General features: G+C 35.2%; 1 protein-coding gene across 1 annotated transcript; it reads right to left on the bottom strand.

Moving 5' to 3' along the window:
- Positions 1-10,806: 10,806 nt before the first annotated feature.
- On the bottom strand, positions 10,807-19,034 carry LOC106741277 (nose resistant to fluoxetine protein 6-like). Its single transcript, XM_014613088.1, has 10 exons — positions 19,007-19,034; positions 17,095-17,289; positions 16,938-17,031; positions 16,248-16,545; positions 15,257-15,336; positions 15,085-15,180; positions 14,813-14,942; positions 14,306-14,480; positions 14,019-14,161; positions 10,807-10,929 (listed from the first exon to the last, which is right to left on the bottom strand). The coding sequence occupies exons 1-10, from the start codon at positions 19,032-19,034 to the stop codon at positions 10,807-10,809; spliced, it is 1,362 nt and encodes a 453-aa protein (XP_014468574.1).
- Positions 19,035-19,645: the final 611 nt, after the last annotated feature.

The following is a 19,645-nucleotide window of genomic DNA, read 5'->3' as shown; positions in this document are numbered from 1 at the left end:
GTGTAAGAGAAATGGCCATTTACCTTTTTTGTTCCCGTGAAGAAAGCGTTCGAGAACGAGTATTACATATCGTCAAAAAACAAAAACTTCACTCGGACCAATCGATGTATTGTTCGTCCTATATGTAAATAAACGTTTCTGTCTCCGATCAAATTATCACGTTCAAATTATCGTCCAATTATCAAATTATCGTCAACATTTCCAAAAGCGAATGGAAATTTTTGTTAAAAACACATACGGTTAAATATGTAACAATTTCAAGTGTTAATGCAGCACAACAGCACAACGTCTCAGTGCGGAGGCCTACATTAGAGTTGCTTTTTCAAAACAGATATTTCCAATGATCTTCTTAAACTAATACATATACAATGCATACGAGAAAACTAAACCTGGTAATTTATTCATAATAATTTATTTATAATTTATTTATAAAATTTGATGATTTATTTATTTATAATTGTTTATTATATAGAAAGGTAATTATAGTTGCCTTGCGGCACGCCTCCTACAAATGTCTATTGCTCCGTTGTTTTTACGTATTTCGAATAAATTTCCTAGAAATTTACTTTTGAGACCTTAAACATTAAAAAGTGCAAAAGAAAGAAATCGATGATTTTGGAGATTCAGACTAAAATATAGCCTCTTAACCGACGCGAGTTGCCGAACTACTGACGTATAAGCGTAATAACGAAGAAAATTTCTTTTCGATAGTGTTGAACCGGCGTTGACCACAATATTCCATTTCATATTATTATGTCTGACTGAAAAGAGAGAAATTTCATCAATCCGTGTCGATCCGACGATTCACCGCTGCCGCATTTGCCGATTATACAGAAACAACTTTATCCGCTGCTTCTTCCGCTGATTTTAATTAAAATAAATCTGACGAATCGATTGAAATGAATCGGTTACACGCCAAACGACTTGCAGCAGGATGCGGTGCGAGCCATGCCATGTTTTAAGATAACGAATTGCAAAACTTTCAGCGCGTCGCGTTTCGCATGAGTTCGTGCCGGATTAACGACGGAGCCCAGAAGTTTCACCGTGAAATTTCATACTATTATAGAACGTCTCCTTCTCTCTATGCTAATCTTTTGACAGACTATTATTGGCTGTCCGGTCATGCTGAACGTTTTTCTTTTCTTACGGGGAATCTTACGCTGGTGATTCGCAGATGCTCATAGTCCCTCTTAATGCCGCGGAAGCCGTGTAAAAGTTCCGCAAATAGCGTCAAGGAGGATGCTGTGTCACGAAGAAACAATCGTTAACAGGAACATCGTAAATGTGGAATGAGCGGAGCGCGGTAATAAGCAGCGCGAGAGATTGCCTGCAGGTCGGAATATTGTCCTATTGATATAATTGTTATATAAGCTCTATCTCGGCGGTATAATTTCTCACTGAAAAAGCGCCATTTTTCTCGCAATTATTTTACGAAAGCAGTCTGTGTAGTGTCTTTAGCATTATAGAGATAAAATATGTAATACAGTCTTACGTGTTTTTGTTGCGCACATTATATATATATATATGTATATATAACACATTTTTCTTTTTATATGTTCGGCCTACTGCTTCTTGCGCTTATGAGCTCAGACAGAATAATTAATTCCTCGTTAACTATTGCAAGTTTTGCAAAATGATACATGACTTTTCTGCTCAGTTTCACACGTTCTACTTGCACATCACGAGAACCGAGAACGGGACAACATATCCATTCTATATGTTCATGAAATTTATGCATTGAGTTCTGGGACACCCTGTATATGTGTATACATATATACAGACAAGGGGACTCATGCTAATCAAGCACTCCGAACGTGAAAGGCAAGGAGACTCACACTAATCAAGCATGTGCATTCACATTTACATACAGATACAATAAAAAGACAAATGAAGATGTGAGTTAAGGAATACATATATACAAGGTGTCCCACAATTCAATGCACAAATTTTATGAACACGTAAAAAGGATTGAAATGAATAAAAATGTCTTGTACTATTTTATAAACAACATGCAAAATTTCGAATTATTAAGTATTGAAAATAGCCACGTAGGGGTCTTCTTTAATTAATAACTCAAAAGTTTGAGTATTATTTGCAAAATAGTAAGGACTTTTTCGTTCAGAGTGGCTTAATCTACAAATATATGACAGCTGTTGTACTTATTGGCAGGTTCGAGGTTCAAGATTTAATATACTAGTGTCTATCATTAGTACAACAGCTGTGACATATATGTAGATTAGACCATTCTGAACAATATATATATATATACGAGGTCTGTTCAAAAAGTATCGCGAATTTTGAATTTCCGCGAGTTACGTATATTCGATTTTCGATTTTTTTGTGGCGTTATGTTGGTACTCATGTCTCTCACTTATGCCGACAAGTTCGGCCATTTTGAATATTCAGTTTATCTTTGACAGCTGTTTTGCTTGGACGTGTTTTGGCTCGTCTTTGATTTTTGCTTATTCCAAAAAATGGATCAAAGAATCTAACAAAATTAAGTGCGCGGACGCATTCCGAATGTTGACTGTGGCATATGGTGAAGCTACCTTGGACCGAAGCAACGTTTATCGGTGGTACAAAATGTTCTCAGAGGGCCGAGAAGATGTGAACGACGAAGAGCGTGCCGGACGCCCGAGCACGTCAACAACAGACGAAAACATTGATGAAGTGAAGAAAATAGTATTGGCCAATCGTCGAATCACCGTTAGAGAAGTTGCTGAGGACCTAAACATATCGATTGGCTAGTGCCATTCGATTTTTACTGATTTGGGCATGAGGCGGGTCGCCGCGAAATTCGTACCAACGCCCCTGCTCAGATATCGTTGCTTGTGCGCGAATTTTTGGCCAAAAACAACACACTAATGATGCCGCAGCCACCGTATTCCCCAGACCTGGCCCCCTGTGACTTTTTCTTGTTCCCGAAACTGAAGAGGCACATGAAAGGACGACGCTACGCTACGATTGAGGAGATAAAGACGGCATCGAAGGAGGAGCTGAACAAGATCACAAAAAATGATTTTTTGAAGTGCTTCGAGGATTGGAAAAAACGTTGGCACAAGTGTATAATATCTGATGGGGATTACTTTGAAGGAGACAAAATAGATATTCATGAATAAATAAATAATTTTTGAAAAAACACAAAATTCGCGATACTTTTTGAACAGACTTCGTATATAACAAATCTACCAGAGATATTTTAAAAGCTGGCGCGTCATTTCAAAGCTTGGATATTTCTACAAATAATTTAACACGTGACATGTGTATTTATAAATATAATTACACTTTTTAGTGTAATTGGAAATGGAACGTGATAAAGAGCATTTTCATCATTTATTACTTTACTGTTTTGATTCGAAGAAACCGGCTGCCGAAGTTCATCGATTCATCTCAGAAACTTATTCTAAGCCTGCTCCATTAGTTAAAACATATGAGTACTGATTTTGACGATTCAAAAGTGATGATTTTGATTTGAAAGACAAAGAACATTCAGGTCAACAAAAAAGTTCAAAGACTGCAGATTGTCGAATTGCAGGCATTCAGTTCAAACGTTAGGTGAAAACTTAGCTCAAACGCCTCAAGAATTAGCTAAAGCATTAAATATTGATAAATCATCCATTTCTGGTCGTTTGCACGCAATGGGAAAGATTAAAAAAAAAGCACATGAATTGTCTAAATTAACTATTCAAAATCGTTTAACTATTTGCACTTCATTGCTTTCGTCACAAAAAGAAGCAATTTTTGAAGAAAATCAAATAATAGTGAAGTTCATTTTTAAAATACATCAAACTTTTATTTCGGTTATATGAAGGTCACTATTAATTTCTTAAATGGAATACTCTACTTTTGATAGCAGATTCTTAGAGCTGACATTGAAACGTTTCTAAAATATAATTAAATTCCCTACCGTTAACACTAGATTTACGGACTGAGCCAATTTGACTCATTAAAATTTTGATTACTATATATATATAAAATAAATATTATTTTTTAAAAACATGTTGGTTTTTAGTTACGTAATGAAATATATGTAAATGTTGATTCCTCTCCCCCGCAGATCCCTTCATTTCGCATTATCGAATGTGGTATACGTATTTTTACGGTTGTGAGCCAATTTGACTCATAAAATGATTTAACAGTTAATCGCATAACACATGAAATTTATAGCTTACATCAGGCTTGGGCAAGTTGCGGCTTGCAAGCCGCACGTGATTTGTTTCTCCTCTAATTTGTTTCTCCTCACATACAATGTTTGTGTGTATGAGAGCCATCCTCACTTGTTTTCGCTACTCCGCTACATTATCTTTCTTTTCTATCCACTTCTGTGATCAGTTCGATTTATACATCGCGTGTGAACAGAGCATTTTTAGTGAATAAATATAATTTTATAAAATCCATTTTTTGCAACAAAAATTTGATCCACAAAGGTAATTTTGTAATTTATTTGTAATAAGTATTACAATTGATATTTATTTTACATCTGGTTATCCAGGGTTGTTATTATGGAAAAAAATCAGAAAAATTTGCTTTTGTTGAAAAAACTAATCAAAATAAAAAAAGACCAATCAGATAATGAATCGGATGTGGAACTATGTGATAACGAAATTGAAATAGAGGAGGAAGCCAATGGAATTGAATTTTCAAGCAGTGAAGATGAAGATCTTCGTTATATAGCTCCTAGCAAAAAAAGAGCCAGGATTATTTCTGATTCTGAAAGCGGAAGTGAAGATGAAGTTTTTCGTTATATACCTCCTAGTAAAAAAAGAGCTAGAGTTATTTTTGGTTCTGAAACCGAAAATGATTTAGACGCTATCGATACATCTTGTAATAAAGAAATTTCAACCGAAAAAGCTGCTGATGGAACTTTATGGGAAACATTGAAAGAAGGTAGAACTGTAGGTAGATTACCGGGTTATACCATATTCAAAGACGTCTCAGATCCAACTGCCTATGTTAAAAGGCATATTATGCTTGGTTCGGTAAGTAGCGCTTTCAATTTGATAATTGACGAAGGTATGATGGAATACATAAAATCATGTATCGAACTCGAAGCTCGTAAAGTTTTGAATAAGGAATGGACGGTTACAAAATCACGATTATGGACCTTTGTAGCAATTTTGTATGCTAAAGGAGATATGAGGCAAAAAATTTAAAGTGTTCATATTTGTGGTCTACGAAGTGGGGTCCGGCTTTTTTCTCCCAAACAATGTCTAGAGATAAATTCATAGACATACTTCGGTTCATACGTTTTGATAAAAAAAATGAACGCAGTGAAAGACTAAAAACAGACAAATTTGCTTTGAATTCAAAAATATGGNAAAAATATGGAATAAATTTATAGAGAATAGCCGGGTTTGTTACAATCCTGACGCAAACATAACAATCGATGAGCAATTGTTCCCTACTAAAGCTAGATGCCGATTTATACAATACATACCAAATAAGCCGGATAAATTTGGCATCAAATTTTGGCTGGCATCCGATGTTAGAAGCAAATACCTTGTAAATGGTTTTTCGTACTTGGGCAAGGATGAAACCCGAGGATCGAACATTTCCCTGAGCGAATTTGTAGTGACTAAGCTTACAGAACCATATCTAGGTTGTAGACGAAGTATCATCACAGATAATTTTTTACAAGCATTACACTTGCAAAAAAGTTACTTGCAAAGAAAACTATTTTAGTTGGCACTATACGTGCAAACCGAAAAGAATTACCTGAAATTGCGAAAGCTAAGAAAGATAAAATGACACGGTTTTCCACAAAACTTTATAAATCTGAGAATTGTACTCTGACCATTTATAAAAGCAAGCCTAATAAAAAAGTTTTACTACTAAGTTCAAAATATAAAAATATAATAATTGAAAAAAATACAAAACTTAGTCAATCTACTAAATTTTGGATTTTTTCAACAATCGAATCTTTCAAACGCTTACGCCCACTTTTCAATTCAAGACGAGCTCCGTATCCCGAAGTTTCGTGTAACTTTTTTGCTCGTGAAGCCATTCGTCGAGATACATTAAATTCTTTTCTCATTTGTCGGATGCTCCAAGATAAAGGTACTGTGGTTAAAAGACTAATTTTACGAGAACGAGTAACTTCATTAGAGATAGCAAGCCTTAAATCCGCAATCCAATTTTCATCCATAGAAAGGTGACTGCTGGATTTCTGTTGGCTGTACTTGTCCACTGATTATATGTTATTACTGAAATTTCCGAGTCTTTTAACAAAATTTGAAGTTTATCAATAGTGATACTTGTACCGGGGCATTTCTCGCAATCGTTGAAATAACAGTCTGGAGTTGGACTCCAGCCAATAATTCGAATCGTGATTTTTTGGCAGGTGAAACTTCAAAATCCTACAATAATAAATAATAAAATACAATAATAAAGTAATAAATATATTTTTTGACTCTTTACGATACTAAATAATAATTTGATAAGAATTAAATTAAATATTTTAAAAAATTGAATGATTTCGCAATCTGAATCATAGATAATCAGTTTTTTGTTATTGCACTTGCTTGGAATAAAATATTTGCTTTGTTTCAAATCCAACAAAAATTTTATTATATAACATTATAATTACCTTATCATTGATATTAGGATCTTCATCTTCGTCATCTTGTTCGTCACTATCTGTCTCAAGAATCGGAGAGTTTCTTTCAAATGTACTATTTTCCGAGACTAGTTGTAAATTTATGATATTAGATTGCCTGTATATTTGACTCTTGCAAGACTTACAAACATATATCCAACTAAATTTTTAAATTTTTCATCCCATTTTTCTGTAATTAGAACATTTTTATAAACACATTTATGATCTTTTTTTTTCAATGGATTACAACAACTGTTAGTTCTTGGCATTTTTTAATAATAATATCGTCTAAATCACTACTGATAAACCACTAAGATCTATGCTTAAGACAACAATAAAAACAGTAAAAAAACGAAAGAGTGGATAATACTTAGTATGAGCGCCGATTCCGTGCAAGTTTAGACCGTCCGGTGCTTGCACGCACGGTGCTACGGGAAGGCTCTCCCCTGCCCTGAACGCTGAGGTTCCATGTCGGATCGAGGGGGGTTGCCCGCCAGCGACCTACTTGGCCGGCGATGTATGCTGTGCCTGAGGCGTAGAGGTCTCGTACGACCTCTACCTTGCCGTTGGCGTTCTTAGGATGCTACGCGAGCCGTCCCCCGTCAGCGATCCACGGTTGCTGACGGTGGTTAGGGGGCTGTTATATGTCAGAACGGGGGTCGAGACCCAACCACTGTGCCCGATGCGAATCCTCTGGGTCCTTAGTGACCCAACGATGTCGACAATGGAAGTCGGGGATTTAGCGAACTTCTCCAAGAAGTGCTCCCCTCCCCTCCCCCCCATGTACCCCACGAAAAGGGCTTCTCCCCCTCCCGTCGGTAACTGGGGACGCACTCCAGGAATCTCCTCAACCCCGAGGGTAGAGAATATATAATATTTGGAGACCCCGGGATTACCTCTTTATACACCAGACGAGTTGCCAAGGCTCCGCGCGATTACACCGAGGCGCAGCGAACGGTGCTGCCCGCACCGAGCAGTGCCGGAGAAATTTGGTCTTTGGCTAGAGCACGTCCTTCTGACCTTGCGGAGAGACAGTTGTGTGTGTCTAATCCGTTTCTGAATGCAATGCTACGTGGACGAGAGCGCGCGCGCTCGTGGATCTAACTCGACAACCTGAGTTAATTCATCTCCCCGTCACTGATTCTCGATCAACAGTGCCGCCCTCCCGGCTGAGTTACTTCCTCGCCAGACGAATTTCCTGGAGCCCTTCCTCCCTCAGTCTTGGAAGAAGATCTTATGGCGTTTACGGCTATGAGTGCGGAACGAGGTCGGGTACCAGAAGGAGTTTGATTTACTATCAAAAGACGACCGTCGTACAACCCCCGAAAACGACATACTCAAAAAAAAGAGAGCCATTGCTCACTATTCCATCAACTATGACAGACGAGAATAGCCTCACCGAGTGTTTGTACAGAGCGCTCTTATATATCCACCAGCGAGCGAACTCGCTCGCGGGCTGATCACCCGGGCGACGCGCCGCCTCGCGGCGTGCGCCGCTACCTACGGCAGCGAGGGTCCAGCGCGCACGAGACCATCTCGCCTGTCGCGCTGCAACACTGCGGTCGAGCTTCGCTCGATCCGCAACACACATTTGTGTACATTTTCATCAGAATTCTTCGCATTGATTCAATAAATATTAAAAATGTTTACTTTCTTGTTGTAGACACAGTTGCAATCTTCGCTGAAACGCTCGACGAACTATTACCGGTTGTTCTATCGTAATTATAGAGCAGGCTTGTCGAATTCTGCATTTTATATCTTCCGTTGTCATTAAAGCAGTTGCCATGACTCGACTTTTAATGGTACTCCATAGAAAGTAATCAAGTGACGTTAAATCTGGAAAACAAGGAAGTCAGTGCACTACATTCCCTCGTCCTATCCATTTCTGAGGGAAAATCTTTTGCATTTTCTGTCGAGAAATCCTTGCATAATGCGCTGGTGCTCCATCATGTTGTATCCACATGTTTATGCGTAAACCTAGTTCTTTAATAGTTGCGTGAGTATTTCTCTATAAAATTTGTATGCACTTTGCACATTAAAGGTGTTTAAAATCCACGATGCCATATCAGATATTCAGAGATCAAAGGCGTTGAAAATGAATAATTCGCATCCACAACGAGAATTCTCAACCGCCCAATAGTACATGTTATGCCTATTCACTTGTCCATTATTACGGAAATTAATTTCATTGGAAAATAAGACATGTGAAAGGAAAGTTTGTTCCTCATTAATCATACGTAACATAATATTGTTGATTTATGCGACTTGTAAAATCAAGTTCTAAATTTTGATGTAAGTGAATGTGAAATAGATGAAAATTGTTTTCATGTAGCATTCTGAGTATTGAACTTTTGCTAAATTCATTTTCCCTCTTTAATTAACTAATACCAACCATAAAATTCGATTGAACATCACTAGTAGCTGTTTTCCTTCGTGTTTTTTTTCCTGCACTGTACCACAACTAATAAAATATTCCGTTAGCTGTAAATGCTATATGCGATTTTCTTTCGTGATTTCAGGATAACGTTCAGCACACATATTTGCTGTTTGGCAATAGTTCTTCCTACACTCTTCTAATACAATGAACATATCAAAATATTCCTGATATTGCCGATCCATTACGATAATGACTAATTCATAGCTAATGAAAAAAATTATTACTCAAGATGAGAGATAAGGGGACTTATGCTAATCATGCATATCGAACGTGAGAAGCAAGAGGACTCACGCTATTCAAATACAGCGAACGTGAGAGACAAGGCCACTCATATTAATCAAGCACGTGTGCTTACATTTATATATAGATACATACAGAAAGATAAATGGATGTGAATAAAGTCTCGCAATCTTTATCATTATCTGATACGCATTGAATAATATCAACGCTACTGTAATATTAAAGACTCATAAATTAAGAAGTTTTTACATAATAATCATAAATTAAGAAATTCTTACGAAAGGGGATTTAATTATATTGTTACGCCCATGTCTTAATGCCCGCGTTTTTAGCGCTCTGAACGTACAGCTGATTCTCTTGACAACGAGTCGTAAACAACAGATGATCAGCGTTGACCGATAAACAACAGATTTGAGAGATTCTCTCTGGGGCGGTTGAGTTGCCGTGACGTGCGCGTCGATCTTTCGAGAGAGAGAGAGAGAGTTTGAGCCTGCGTGTTTTCTTGTAAATAGCAAATATATAGTTGAAGTTGTTTCCCATTTAACGTTGTCTCGTTTTATTTCCCGCGCGAACGTAACAATATCATTTTGGAAACGTTCCGATGTCAGCTATAAGAATCTACTATAAGAAATAGAGCTATTCTATTTAAAAAATTAATGACGACCTTTGTTTTTTTTTAATTACTTACTTTGATTTTTTTTTTAATTACTTTTTCACTATTATTTGATCTTTGATCTTTGATTTTCAAACCATAACATTTTGTCTTAAATATTTTTTGCTATGATGTGCATTTTCAGATATAATGGCTTGTAACACTTTAAATTGATCACTCTGTATATATGCAACAGAAACATATAGAAACTCCCATGTTACACATTTTATCTGTATAATACTAAAGATATGACACAGACTGTTCTCGTAAGCAGAATTGCGAGAAAAATGGCGCGTTTCAGTGAGAAATTATACCGCCGAGATAGGGCTTATATAACAATTATATTGATAGGGTAACATTTCGATGTATCCAGATAGCATATATTAGTTTCATATACATTCTTTGAACGCGTGCAATATCTCATAACTGTATTATATACGTTTAAAAAACATATATGAAAATAACTGTACTACTTAGGTATTATGTAAAATAAATTTTATTATAATTTACATAAAGGTTTCTTTTTCTTCATATATATAATCAATATCATACTTTTTGAACAGATAATACAAGTTTTAAAACTTTCTTTTCGAGTGGGAGAAATTTTATTTAAAATGAAGATGATATTTTACATGTAGATTTCATACTCTTTCTTATATCGTTATTTTTTTGTATTGAAGCGAAAATCGTAAAAGAAAAGTTTTAATATACGAATATCTGTAGTATTTCTATAACAATGTTGACTCGTTGTCCAAAGTTAAAATATATGTACAAATATATTTGGTTAACATAAATAAGCTGAGTTTAATTTTTATCTTACAGTTAGTCTTGCCTTACGTGTAATTTTTAACTTTTGATTTCTCTTTATATCGGTAATGATATTTAATTCCACTTTCTGAAGGGATGAGTTATTCGCAACAGAGATACCATTGGTGCCTCGAAGAGTAGACTGAGGAACAACGATATAACGTATGACATCACCGCATATCCAAAAAATAACACCGTCTGTAAAATACATCAACGTGAGTCTCCAATCGTAAATTGCTATTTATGTTATCATTTATCTATAAAAGATTATCTTTCTCAAAAAAAAAAAAGTAAAAACAGGAGCCAAATGCACGCGCATAACCGTTTTTTTTTTATATTTAAAAATGAATATGCTAAACAATTGTTTCTGTGAAAAGATTATTATATTAAACATTAATTCTGAACTATATTTCCTGCTTTAATGGTTTTATCAATTTCTTAATCAATACTCAAATACTTTTGTCAATTTCACGTTTCGTTATTTATCTTGTGTACATTATTACACGGATCATCAACATAACATATTGATATTATACAATACATGAAAAATAAAAATTATTTATTACACAGATTAACATAACATTTTAATATTAAATATGAAAAATATAAGAAATATATATCTAATATATATCTATATAAATATATATGAGAAAAATTGTCTTGTAAGCCTAAATCAACCTAAAAATAAAGGTTATTTAAAAAAAAAAATTAGGTCTTATTGGGTTTATAATTTGGGCCTAAGGCTAAAATTGTAACAAGCTAGGTCAGATGAAAAATATCCTGAACCTGAAGAAGCTGTGTCAGATGGAAAATATCCTGAACCTGAAGATGAAAAAAACCTCTAATCTGGCTGAGCACATCCTGAGCCTGATCAGACCTAATCTGAGCATGGAAATAAAATCTCATCAGCTTTATTAGAGAGCAAAACTGTTTTAAGCCGAAAACAACAAAAAAATAAAGATTTTTACAAAAAAAGAGCTTGGACCTTATTGGGACTAAAATGGGTTTCGGTCCCAAATTGTACTAAGTTATGTCAGATGTAAAAATATGCAAGTAGCAAAATGGGTATTTGAATCAACTTCACAGCGATGACAAATTGGGCGCATCAATAAATATTAAAAAAAAATTTGTTAATAGGCTTGGGTCTTACTGGACCTAAAATAGGCATCGGGCCAAAATTGTAACAGGTTGTGCCAGATACAAAATATCGACCCAAATAACTCAAAACAAACTTGATCACCTAATCAGATGATGATCTGAATTGATCAAATGATCTGAGCTATAGAGCCACTTAGCAGAGAGAAAATAGTAAGCTGACATTTTCTGGTGAGGAGACGCTTCCTTCATAAAAATTCACGATTTCAGACTTTGAATCAAAATAACTCAGCTTCTAAACAATGTAGAGCAAAAGTAAAAACAGTTTTATTAAGTAACGTAAGTCCGAGGAATCGATTAAACTTATCTAGAACTTCATCAAATCAACCGTTATAGTCAAACGAAAAATCTTATTTGCGTTGAACTCATGTTGTCGCATAAATACGAGGGTGGATCAAATATAAACGAGCCTTTTTAAATTGCACGCCCGTTGGCGGCGTGAGAGGTCTGCAACGTTTTGGACAGTGGAGGAGGGTCATGTGGAAGGCAGTAATAACGTTGGCGCGCCAGGTGCTTCTTACTCTCAGCAGCAATCACGATGAACGGAAAAGAGGTACAAGTTGCATAACGTGTTATTATTTCTCGTCAACGAAAATGTAAATGCTGCTGAAATTTGGCGCCGTTTACTCCCACAGTTCGGGGAAAGAACCTTTTCACGGGCTCGGGTGAAGCAGTGGTATAACGAATTTAAGAAAGAACAGTCCCCGCACCAGCACAGAACACCAAGGCTGTTCGAGAACTCATCGAAGGCGATCGGCACTTAACTGTTCTTGAAATCTCTCAGGAACCTCAGATCAGCTATGGAAGTGTGCAATCAATCATTTGCAATTTCGAAAAGTGTCGGCTCATTGGATTCCAAAGTTGCTGAATGAAGAAATTGGCAAAAATTGGCCGATATGCATTGGGCTGTCCTAGAACATCCACCCTACAGCCCAGACCTGTCACCATGCGACTTCCATATGTTTGGGCCACTCAAAGAAGCCCTTGGTGGACAGCGCTTCACAACGAACGAGGAGGTGCAGCAGTTCGTGTATAATTGGTTTGATACACGTTCGCGAACTTTTATGATATCAGGATTACTTTTATGATATCAGAAATTACCAGACCGTTGGAGGAAGTGTATAGATAAGATGGAGGACTATGTAGAAAAATAAGGAAAATGTAAATTAGAATTGATTTTGAAAAACATATGGTTTTTTTGCAAAAGGCTCGTTAATATTTAATCCACCCTCGTATATACCGGTCGCGCGTACATTTGGCTCGATACACAACTATATATCTTGATATTGAACATAATTTTAGGGATTGTCTCTTCTTCTTAATTGAGTCTTTCTACTTAAGTTAAACTTATCTAAACTTGACTTTTCTTTTGCGCAAAATTTGCATTGAAGTGTGCGAAATAAAATAATTATTGACAAAATATCAAACAATATCTAGGTTTACGTAAACGAGAGAGAGAGAGAGAGAAGATGTTGATCGGAATATTTTGAAATAACTCTAAGGAAGTGGTTCGTTCAACGTTTTCAAATACTCCAGACGTTTTCGCTTTCAACGATTCTATAAAATGGTTCATTAACGTTACTAATATTATCAATGTTACCAATGTTATTAAATGGACTTATTTGTAACGTTCAAAAATAAACGTTGATGACAGTCATTAATCGATTACTTTTTGGTTGTGCAATGACTAAGCGACATGGTGATTGACATTATTAATATATTTGCATATGTTGTAGAAAACTTTTTTGGACAATATACTTCTTTATCTCTCTATAATGACGAAGATAAAGGAGAAATTAACAATTACATATTATTTATAATGCTAGAAGTTATCAATCTTTTCTACGAAGCTTTTACCTTCATTATCTTTTGTAATATCGTGTCAAAAATATGTGTTTCTTTTATATTGAATATTGCAGATCTTCGCTTGAAACTGTCTAATAGAACTTGCAATATTAAACGAACTGCGCTCTAAGAAATATGTATACCAATATATGATAGTACGAATCGAAATCTAGTGGTATCCACAGATAACACTCGTGCTTAAGTTAGTAACAAAAAATCAATAGTCGATACATCAGGATTAAACAAGTTTTCGAATAATATATTAATAAAGAAATGCGAAGAAATACCAAGAAACTGTACGAGAGATGTAACGAACGTCCACCCAGTAGAATTAGAAATCTTATAAGCCAGGTATGCACTAGATAAGCACAATATGTCAATCTGGAGAACGGATATATGTACTTCCAGGAGAGAATATAATTTGCCGCACCTGAAAAAAATCCTCACAGCGGTTACATAGTTCTTACGACATATTTTTATATTCGTACGATCTTGTTCTCGCTTTTACAACTACGTAATTGAATTAATAAATATATAGAGAGAACCTTTGTGTATTAAGATACGTAATACTCACCACCGTGACCGGTAACGCAGGCGATCAAGATCCATGCTAAACATATTGCCCAAGCGGAATGTGACAGCGATGTATACATCGCGGACAATACCGGTCCAAAGGTATTTTTGCGTAATCCAAAAACTAAACATATCATGATGGTCAAGCAAAGAGACCAACCGAATACAACTACAGCCTGCAATCACCATAAAAACCGCGAATTAATTATTTCTTGCTGCCGTTATTTATAACGAGATTGACACGATTTTACACTTGTTGATTGCGTTGACCGCGAATAGCAAAGCCTTAGACCATATCATACCATACGTGCGCTTGCATATCGCGTATGTAATCGCTCAAATAAATTATCCGTATGTTTGCTTCAGTTTTTTATGTATCTTTGCATCATTCATATCAGATCTAAGATACGGCTATTTATTATTCGCTTGACGATCCAATGTTTGAAAATTGGGCACGTTGCGAATTGTCGTGCGCGTCAGAAAAAGCGATTACGCGAGGTTCGCTCACTTTCTTCATATTCGTCTTGCAATTGACCCTGAAGAGGTACCATCCGGTGGCCATTCCTATGAGATACGGTCCTATTCTCGTCCACGGCTTGTCGTAGAGGATATCGAAGCGAGCCATCGGATCCTGGATGCTAAGAATGTGTTTACCTATTTTATGCAGCTCCTCTTGTATCTCACGCGTTCTCTAGACGCGCGTAATTAGCGTAATACGTTTCAAAGATGGACGATGTGACATGCGCATTTCGATTAATGCGCTGTGATCTCTATGCTTACCTTGGCACGTGTCTTATGTGTAAAGTAATTAGTGCTGTCGTGACCCACGAGGCGATCAAAAAGAAAGTGACGATGAGTGTGGCCAGCGGTAGAAAGCTGAAAGAAAAAGTCGGTTAGGTAATCGACGCTCGAATTTTAATCTCCTGCCTATATGTTCGGCTGGCCAACTTACTTTGCTCCAATTATTAGGATGATCGAGCCTAGGATGTAGAACTGCGTGTCGTTCGCTAGATACCAAGACCAGGACATGCACTGTGCACAGTGAACGACCAGATATTCAAACATATATATAATTAGAGAAGTATTAATTAATAATTAATGCATAATTGTGGATCTTTGTGATACATATCTTTCGCTTTTGTGGATTTCACTGTACTTGGGTTCAATTTAAATCTACCTACTCGGGAAATAAAGATTAATTCGGAGAAATAGTCTCTGGCCATAGTTTTAAACACACTTTAATTTGTTACATTTCATTGACTTCCGAGAACCAGCTTTATAGTATGGCTCATCTATCGATCGAATTATGTTAAGGAATGATTATTCTGTAAAATGTGATTATTTTTTATGATGTCATTTCACTTGGCTGTTACAACGACCTTGAACAAGTATGAGCCCGCGTTAATTGATAATAACAGAAACATACGTGTTTTGAGTGTGTCAATTGAAATTTAGTTTTATTTTTGTTTATTTGTGACTTGAAACTTCAAATACCTTGCTTATTAACTAGAAAAATAAATTTTTGTGTGAAAAATAATAATATTGTTTACAAAAATTATAGGTAAAACAAGTGATTTGATATCTCAGAAGGTCGCAGGGGTAAAAGCGCTGTTTGACACTGAAAATTCTTCTAATCGAGTAAATATAAAATTAGTAACTTTCCTTCTCCTTTTAACCTGTATTATATTAAAGAATCAGTGCGTGTAATAATATAGTCAGGGACTGTAATAATTGAAGATTTAAATTTCAGTTAAACGCGTCTGATATTGAGAAGAGTATTTGGGATATTTTAGATCGTGATATTTTTCCAAGAAAATTTTTTCTAATAAATATACCGACAGACTGTATCAATTAAATAAAGTAATCAATACAAATATTTTTTTATAAAGTTGCCATTGGAAGAAATTGATCGATGCTTTTAAATTGTGCGGAATTGCGTTTACCCGATCAGGTACGTCGAAATAGACATTTATGTACAGAGCATTCCGCCACCAGAATTTCTCGCAATTTTTGTAATCTAGTGCAGCGGGTAGTTCGATCATGGAGTGATCATGACACCACTTCATCGACACCTGGACAAGGCCGATCATCAGCAGGTAAACCGGGGTCAATCGAAAATATCTGTACGATATCATTCCTAAGAACTGCAGAACCTGACCCTGACAGCCCTTTATCACCCTTTTCTCTTGCATCTTCTTGTTTTTGATAGTGCGGTAATAAAGAAATGTCACCAAGCATCCGCTAAAACAGAGGTCCATTGTTTTTTCATTTTTATTCCGATTATCTATTATCTACTATATTATACATGTGCATATAATTTTCCTACAATATATATGTATATATATTTTTCTACAATGTGTGTGTGTGTGTGTGTGTGTGCGTGCGTGCGTGCGTGCGGCGTGCGGCGTGCGGCGTGCGTGCGTGCGTGCGTGCATGCGTACGTGTGTGTGTGCGTACGTGTGTGCGTGCGTACGTGTGTATACACACGTGTGTGTGTGTGTGTTCATATATTTATTTTTATTAATTTATTATATATATATAAAATTAATAAAATTAATAAAGAAAATATTTTCTTTTCCTCTATCATTCAATACGTCTATTAATTAATTGAGTATAATGAGTCGTGCACACACCTCATGAAGAAAAATGTATCCACGGAATATATGCTATTACCGATGATCTGATAGAGAAATTTTCCCTCAGCTACATTCCGGAACGTTTTATTCTCTATAACAAAAAGGAAGGTACATTATGATGGAATCGATTGTCTTCTGAGTTACATATACGTACCTGAGACTTCGTTGGTATTAAGACAGACATGACCCAGAATCACCCAGAGCATCGAATAAAATCTTAGGCCGTGTATTGGCGCTAAAGTATCCGTACCAACGTGCAGACTGAAGATTTTGGATATATTTACAAGTAGACTGAAGGACATCAGTGTCTCCGACCAAAGTTTCGGCGTTGTGTTTGAATTTTGAACATCTACAAAGAATTATTAGAATGAGTTAACATCGCAAAAGTATGGTGTAGAAAAAAAATGTAACTGATTACCGAGGGAACCATTGTGAGTCTTCACGGCCCATAATTTTGAAATAGTAACTTTGTTATCGAGTTTCTCGTTTGATGTCAGTGTTGACAATATTACTACATTTTTGTTATTAATCTTCTCGTCAGTCCTTTGTAAGACTTTGTATCGCAATGAAATGTCGTAACAAGTACCGATGAATGTAAGCGAGCATACCACGACGAAGGAAACTCTGCAGTATATTTTAATTGTATATATATATATATTACTTATATTGATATAAAAGATTATTTCATGATCACAAGAAGTAAAAGTACAAGAAATAATATTCAACGGGCTGTAACATTGATAAAAATAAAAATTATTGAATGGTGCAAGAAGCGTTTTACAGTCTAAAGTCTCTACCTTTTATATATATTATTACAGATAAAGTTTTATTAATTTTTACAATTTTATATAAATATAAATTGAAATCCGACATATGTCAACATTTTTAGCAAGATTCTTCTAATTGCACCACGGAAACAAAAAATCAATGAGACTTACATAATTTGAAAGTGCAAGGTTTTTTCTTTAACTCACGTACAGGCAAATAGCGAGGTGATTCTTATTTTTCACCGAGTTATTCAATGATATAAATAGCAGAAATAATATCTTTATTTTAATCGCTTACAGTAGGTAAACGAATGGATATTCAACGTTCATTAAGTAATAAATAAAAAGTTGGAAATTTCTCCTTCAAGAAGCATTTGTCACATTTTTAATAAAATTTAGTTTTCGTTAAAAAACGCAATTGAGAGACAGGAAGAAGTGGAATATTGAACAGTCACGATTTTTCTTCTAACTCGAAATGTTTCGGCAATAAACACAAATAATGTTATGATTGTAACATAGCTGAAAATTAGAGATTTCCAGCTTTAAAATACTTTTAACTATTTCTCTATCATTATTTTTGCCGTAGTTACAGCCTGTTGAATTAAGGTATAAATTCTTGCGGAATTTTCAATTTGCTGATTCAACCCAATTCAAGCAGCGTTCCGATAATCGTTGCAATACTGCAATCTATAGTTCATATTACATATACTCGTGTATTATAGTTTGCAATACTGTAGCAATTATTGGAACGCAGCCTATGGTGCAATAAGAGAATTTAATATAGAAAATATATATAGAAAATTTATTTTACTTTTCTGATAGTTTAGAATTACTGCTTCTCTTCCCCCTTTCCCCCCAATAGATTCAACTCACAGTCGAAATAAAGTTAACCAGAAAAAGTAGAGTCAATCAGAAAAATCAAACCTGATTTGAGTCACCGACGAATAGTGACACAAATTAAATAGAAAGTAAAAACAATATTTTTGCTTATATATCAACACAGGCCAACATTATCCACATGAGCTGTAACTTGGGCTAAAATTACGAAAGCTAAGTGATTCGGGAATCATTTTAAAGCTTGTAGCGTCTCTATTTTATTACTATATTACAATAATAAACTGCTATAATATATATAATATTAAACTGCTATATTACTGTATAAAATTTAACATTTAACCTTATATTTTAGTTGAATTTTCACAATGAAAATTAATTTTTATAAAAAATGTAATAAATGTTTCTTGAAAAAGGAATTTTCAACTTTTTATTTAATGCTTAATGAATGTTACATACTCGTACCTTCGCTGTAAGCGATTAAAAGTGTCATTTTTGTTCTTTTTATATCATAAATAACTCGATAAAAGAATAATCACTCTACTAATATTCCGTCGATCATCTCCCAATCTTTATTTTTTCCAGTGTTGCAATCTATTGAATTTTGTTGCTTACTTCTTATTGTCATGAAATAATACTTGAATTTTTATATGTGAGTATATATTTGTGGTTGCTACACAGTAATGAACTATGTAAAACGTACATATTAATTTAAATTAATTAATAATTATTAATTAATTAGAAATATAACAATAAAATTATTTTTCACATTGCGCTAATACTACTACGGGATAATGCGAACTGTATAATACCAACATACAACAAAATATAAAATATCATGTCATCCCAAAATACATATCCTGTTGAAAGATTTCGTACGTAATAAATGGTAATGTTTAACGGAAAATCAGCGTCAGACTGAAATTGAGCAAAGTATAAAAGTCTCTCGACGTCCTTTGTGTTGCACGTTATTGGCAGACATAATCCAAGCGTGATATTCCGAGTCTGACAAATAAATGTTTCATTATTAAGGAGATTCAGACTTATAATGAGTTGATAAAATCGTCCACATTTTATACTAATTACCTTGTTTAGTTCTAGTTC

Source organism: Dinoponera quadriceps, unplaced genomic scaffold (genome assembly GCF_001313825.1).
Source record: "Dinoponera quadriceps isolate SergipeBrazil2010 unplaced genomic scaffold, ASM131382v1 scaffold405, whole genome shotgun sequence".
NCBI lineage: Eukaryota > Metazoa > Arthropoda > Insecta > Hymenoptera > Formicidae > Dinoponera > Dinoponera quadriceps.
Note: the sequence above shows the minus strand (reverse complement) of the source record. Positions and strands in the feature narration are given on the sequence as shown.

What these genes read in the sequence shown, in the direction of transcription:
- LOC106741277 (XM_014613088.1), bottom strand. Translation starts at nt 19,034, where the DNA reads ATGACACTTTTAATCGCTTACAGCGAAG. An exon ending in GATACATTTTTCTTCATGAG is followed by an intron (nt 16,546 to 16,937) that starts GTGTGTGCACGA and finishes CCTCTGTTTTAG; the next exon opens with CGGATGCTTGGTGACATTTC. An exon ending in CACATAAGACACGTGCCAAG is followed by an intron (nt 14,943 to 15,084) that starts GTAAGCATAGAG and finishes ACACATTCTTAG; the next exon opens with CATCCAGGATCCGATGGCTC.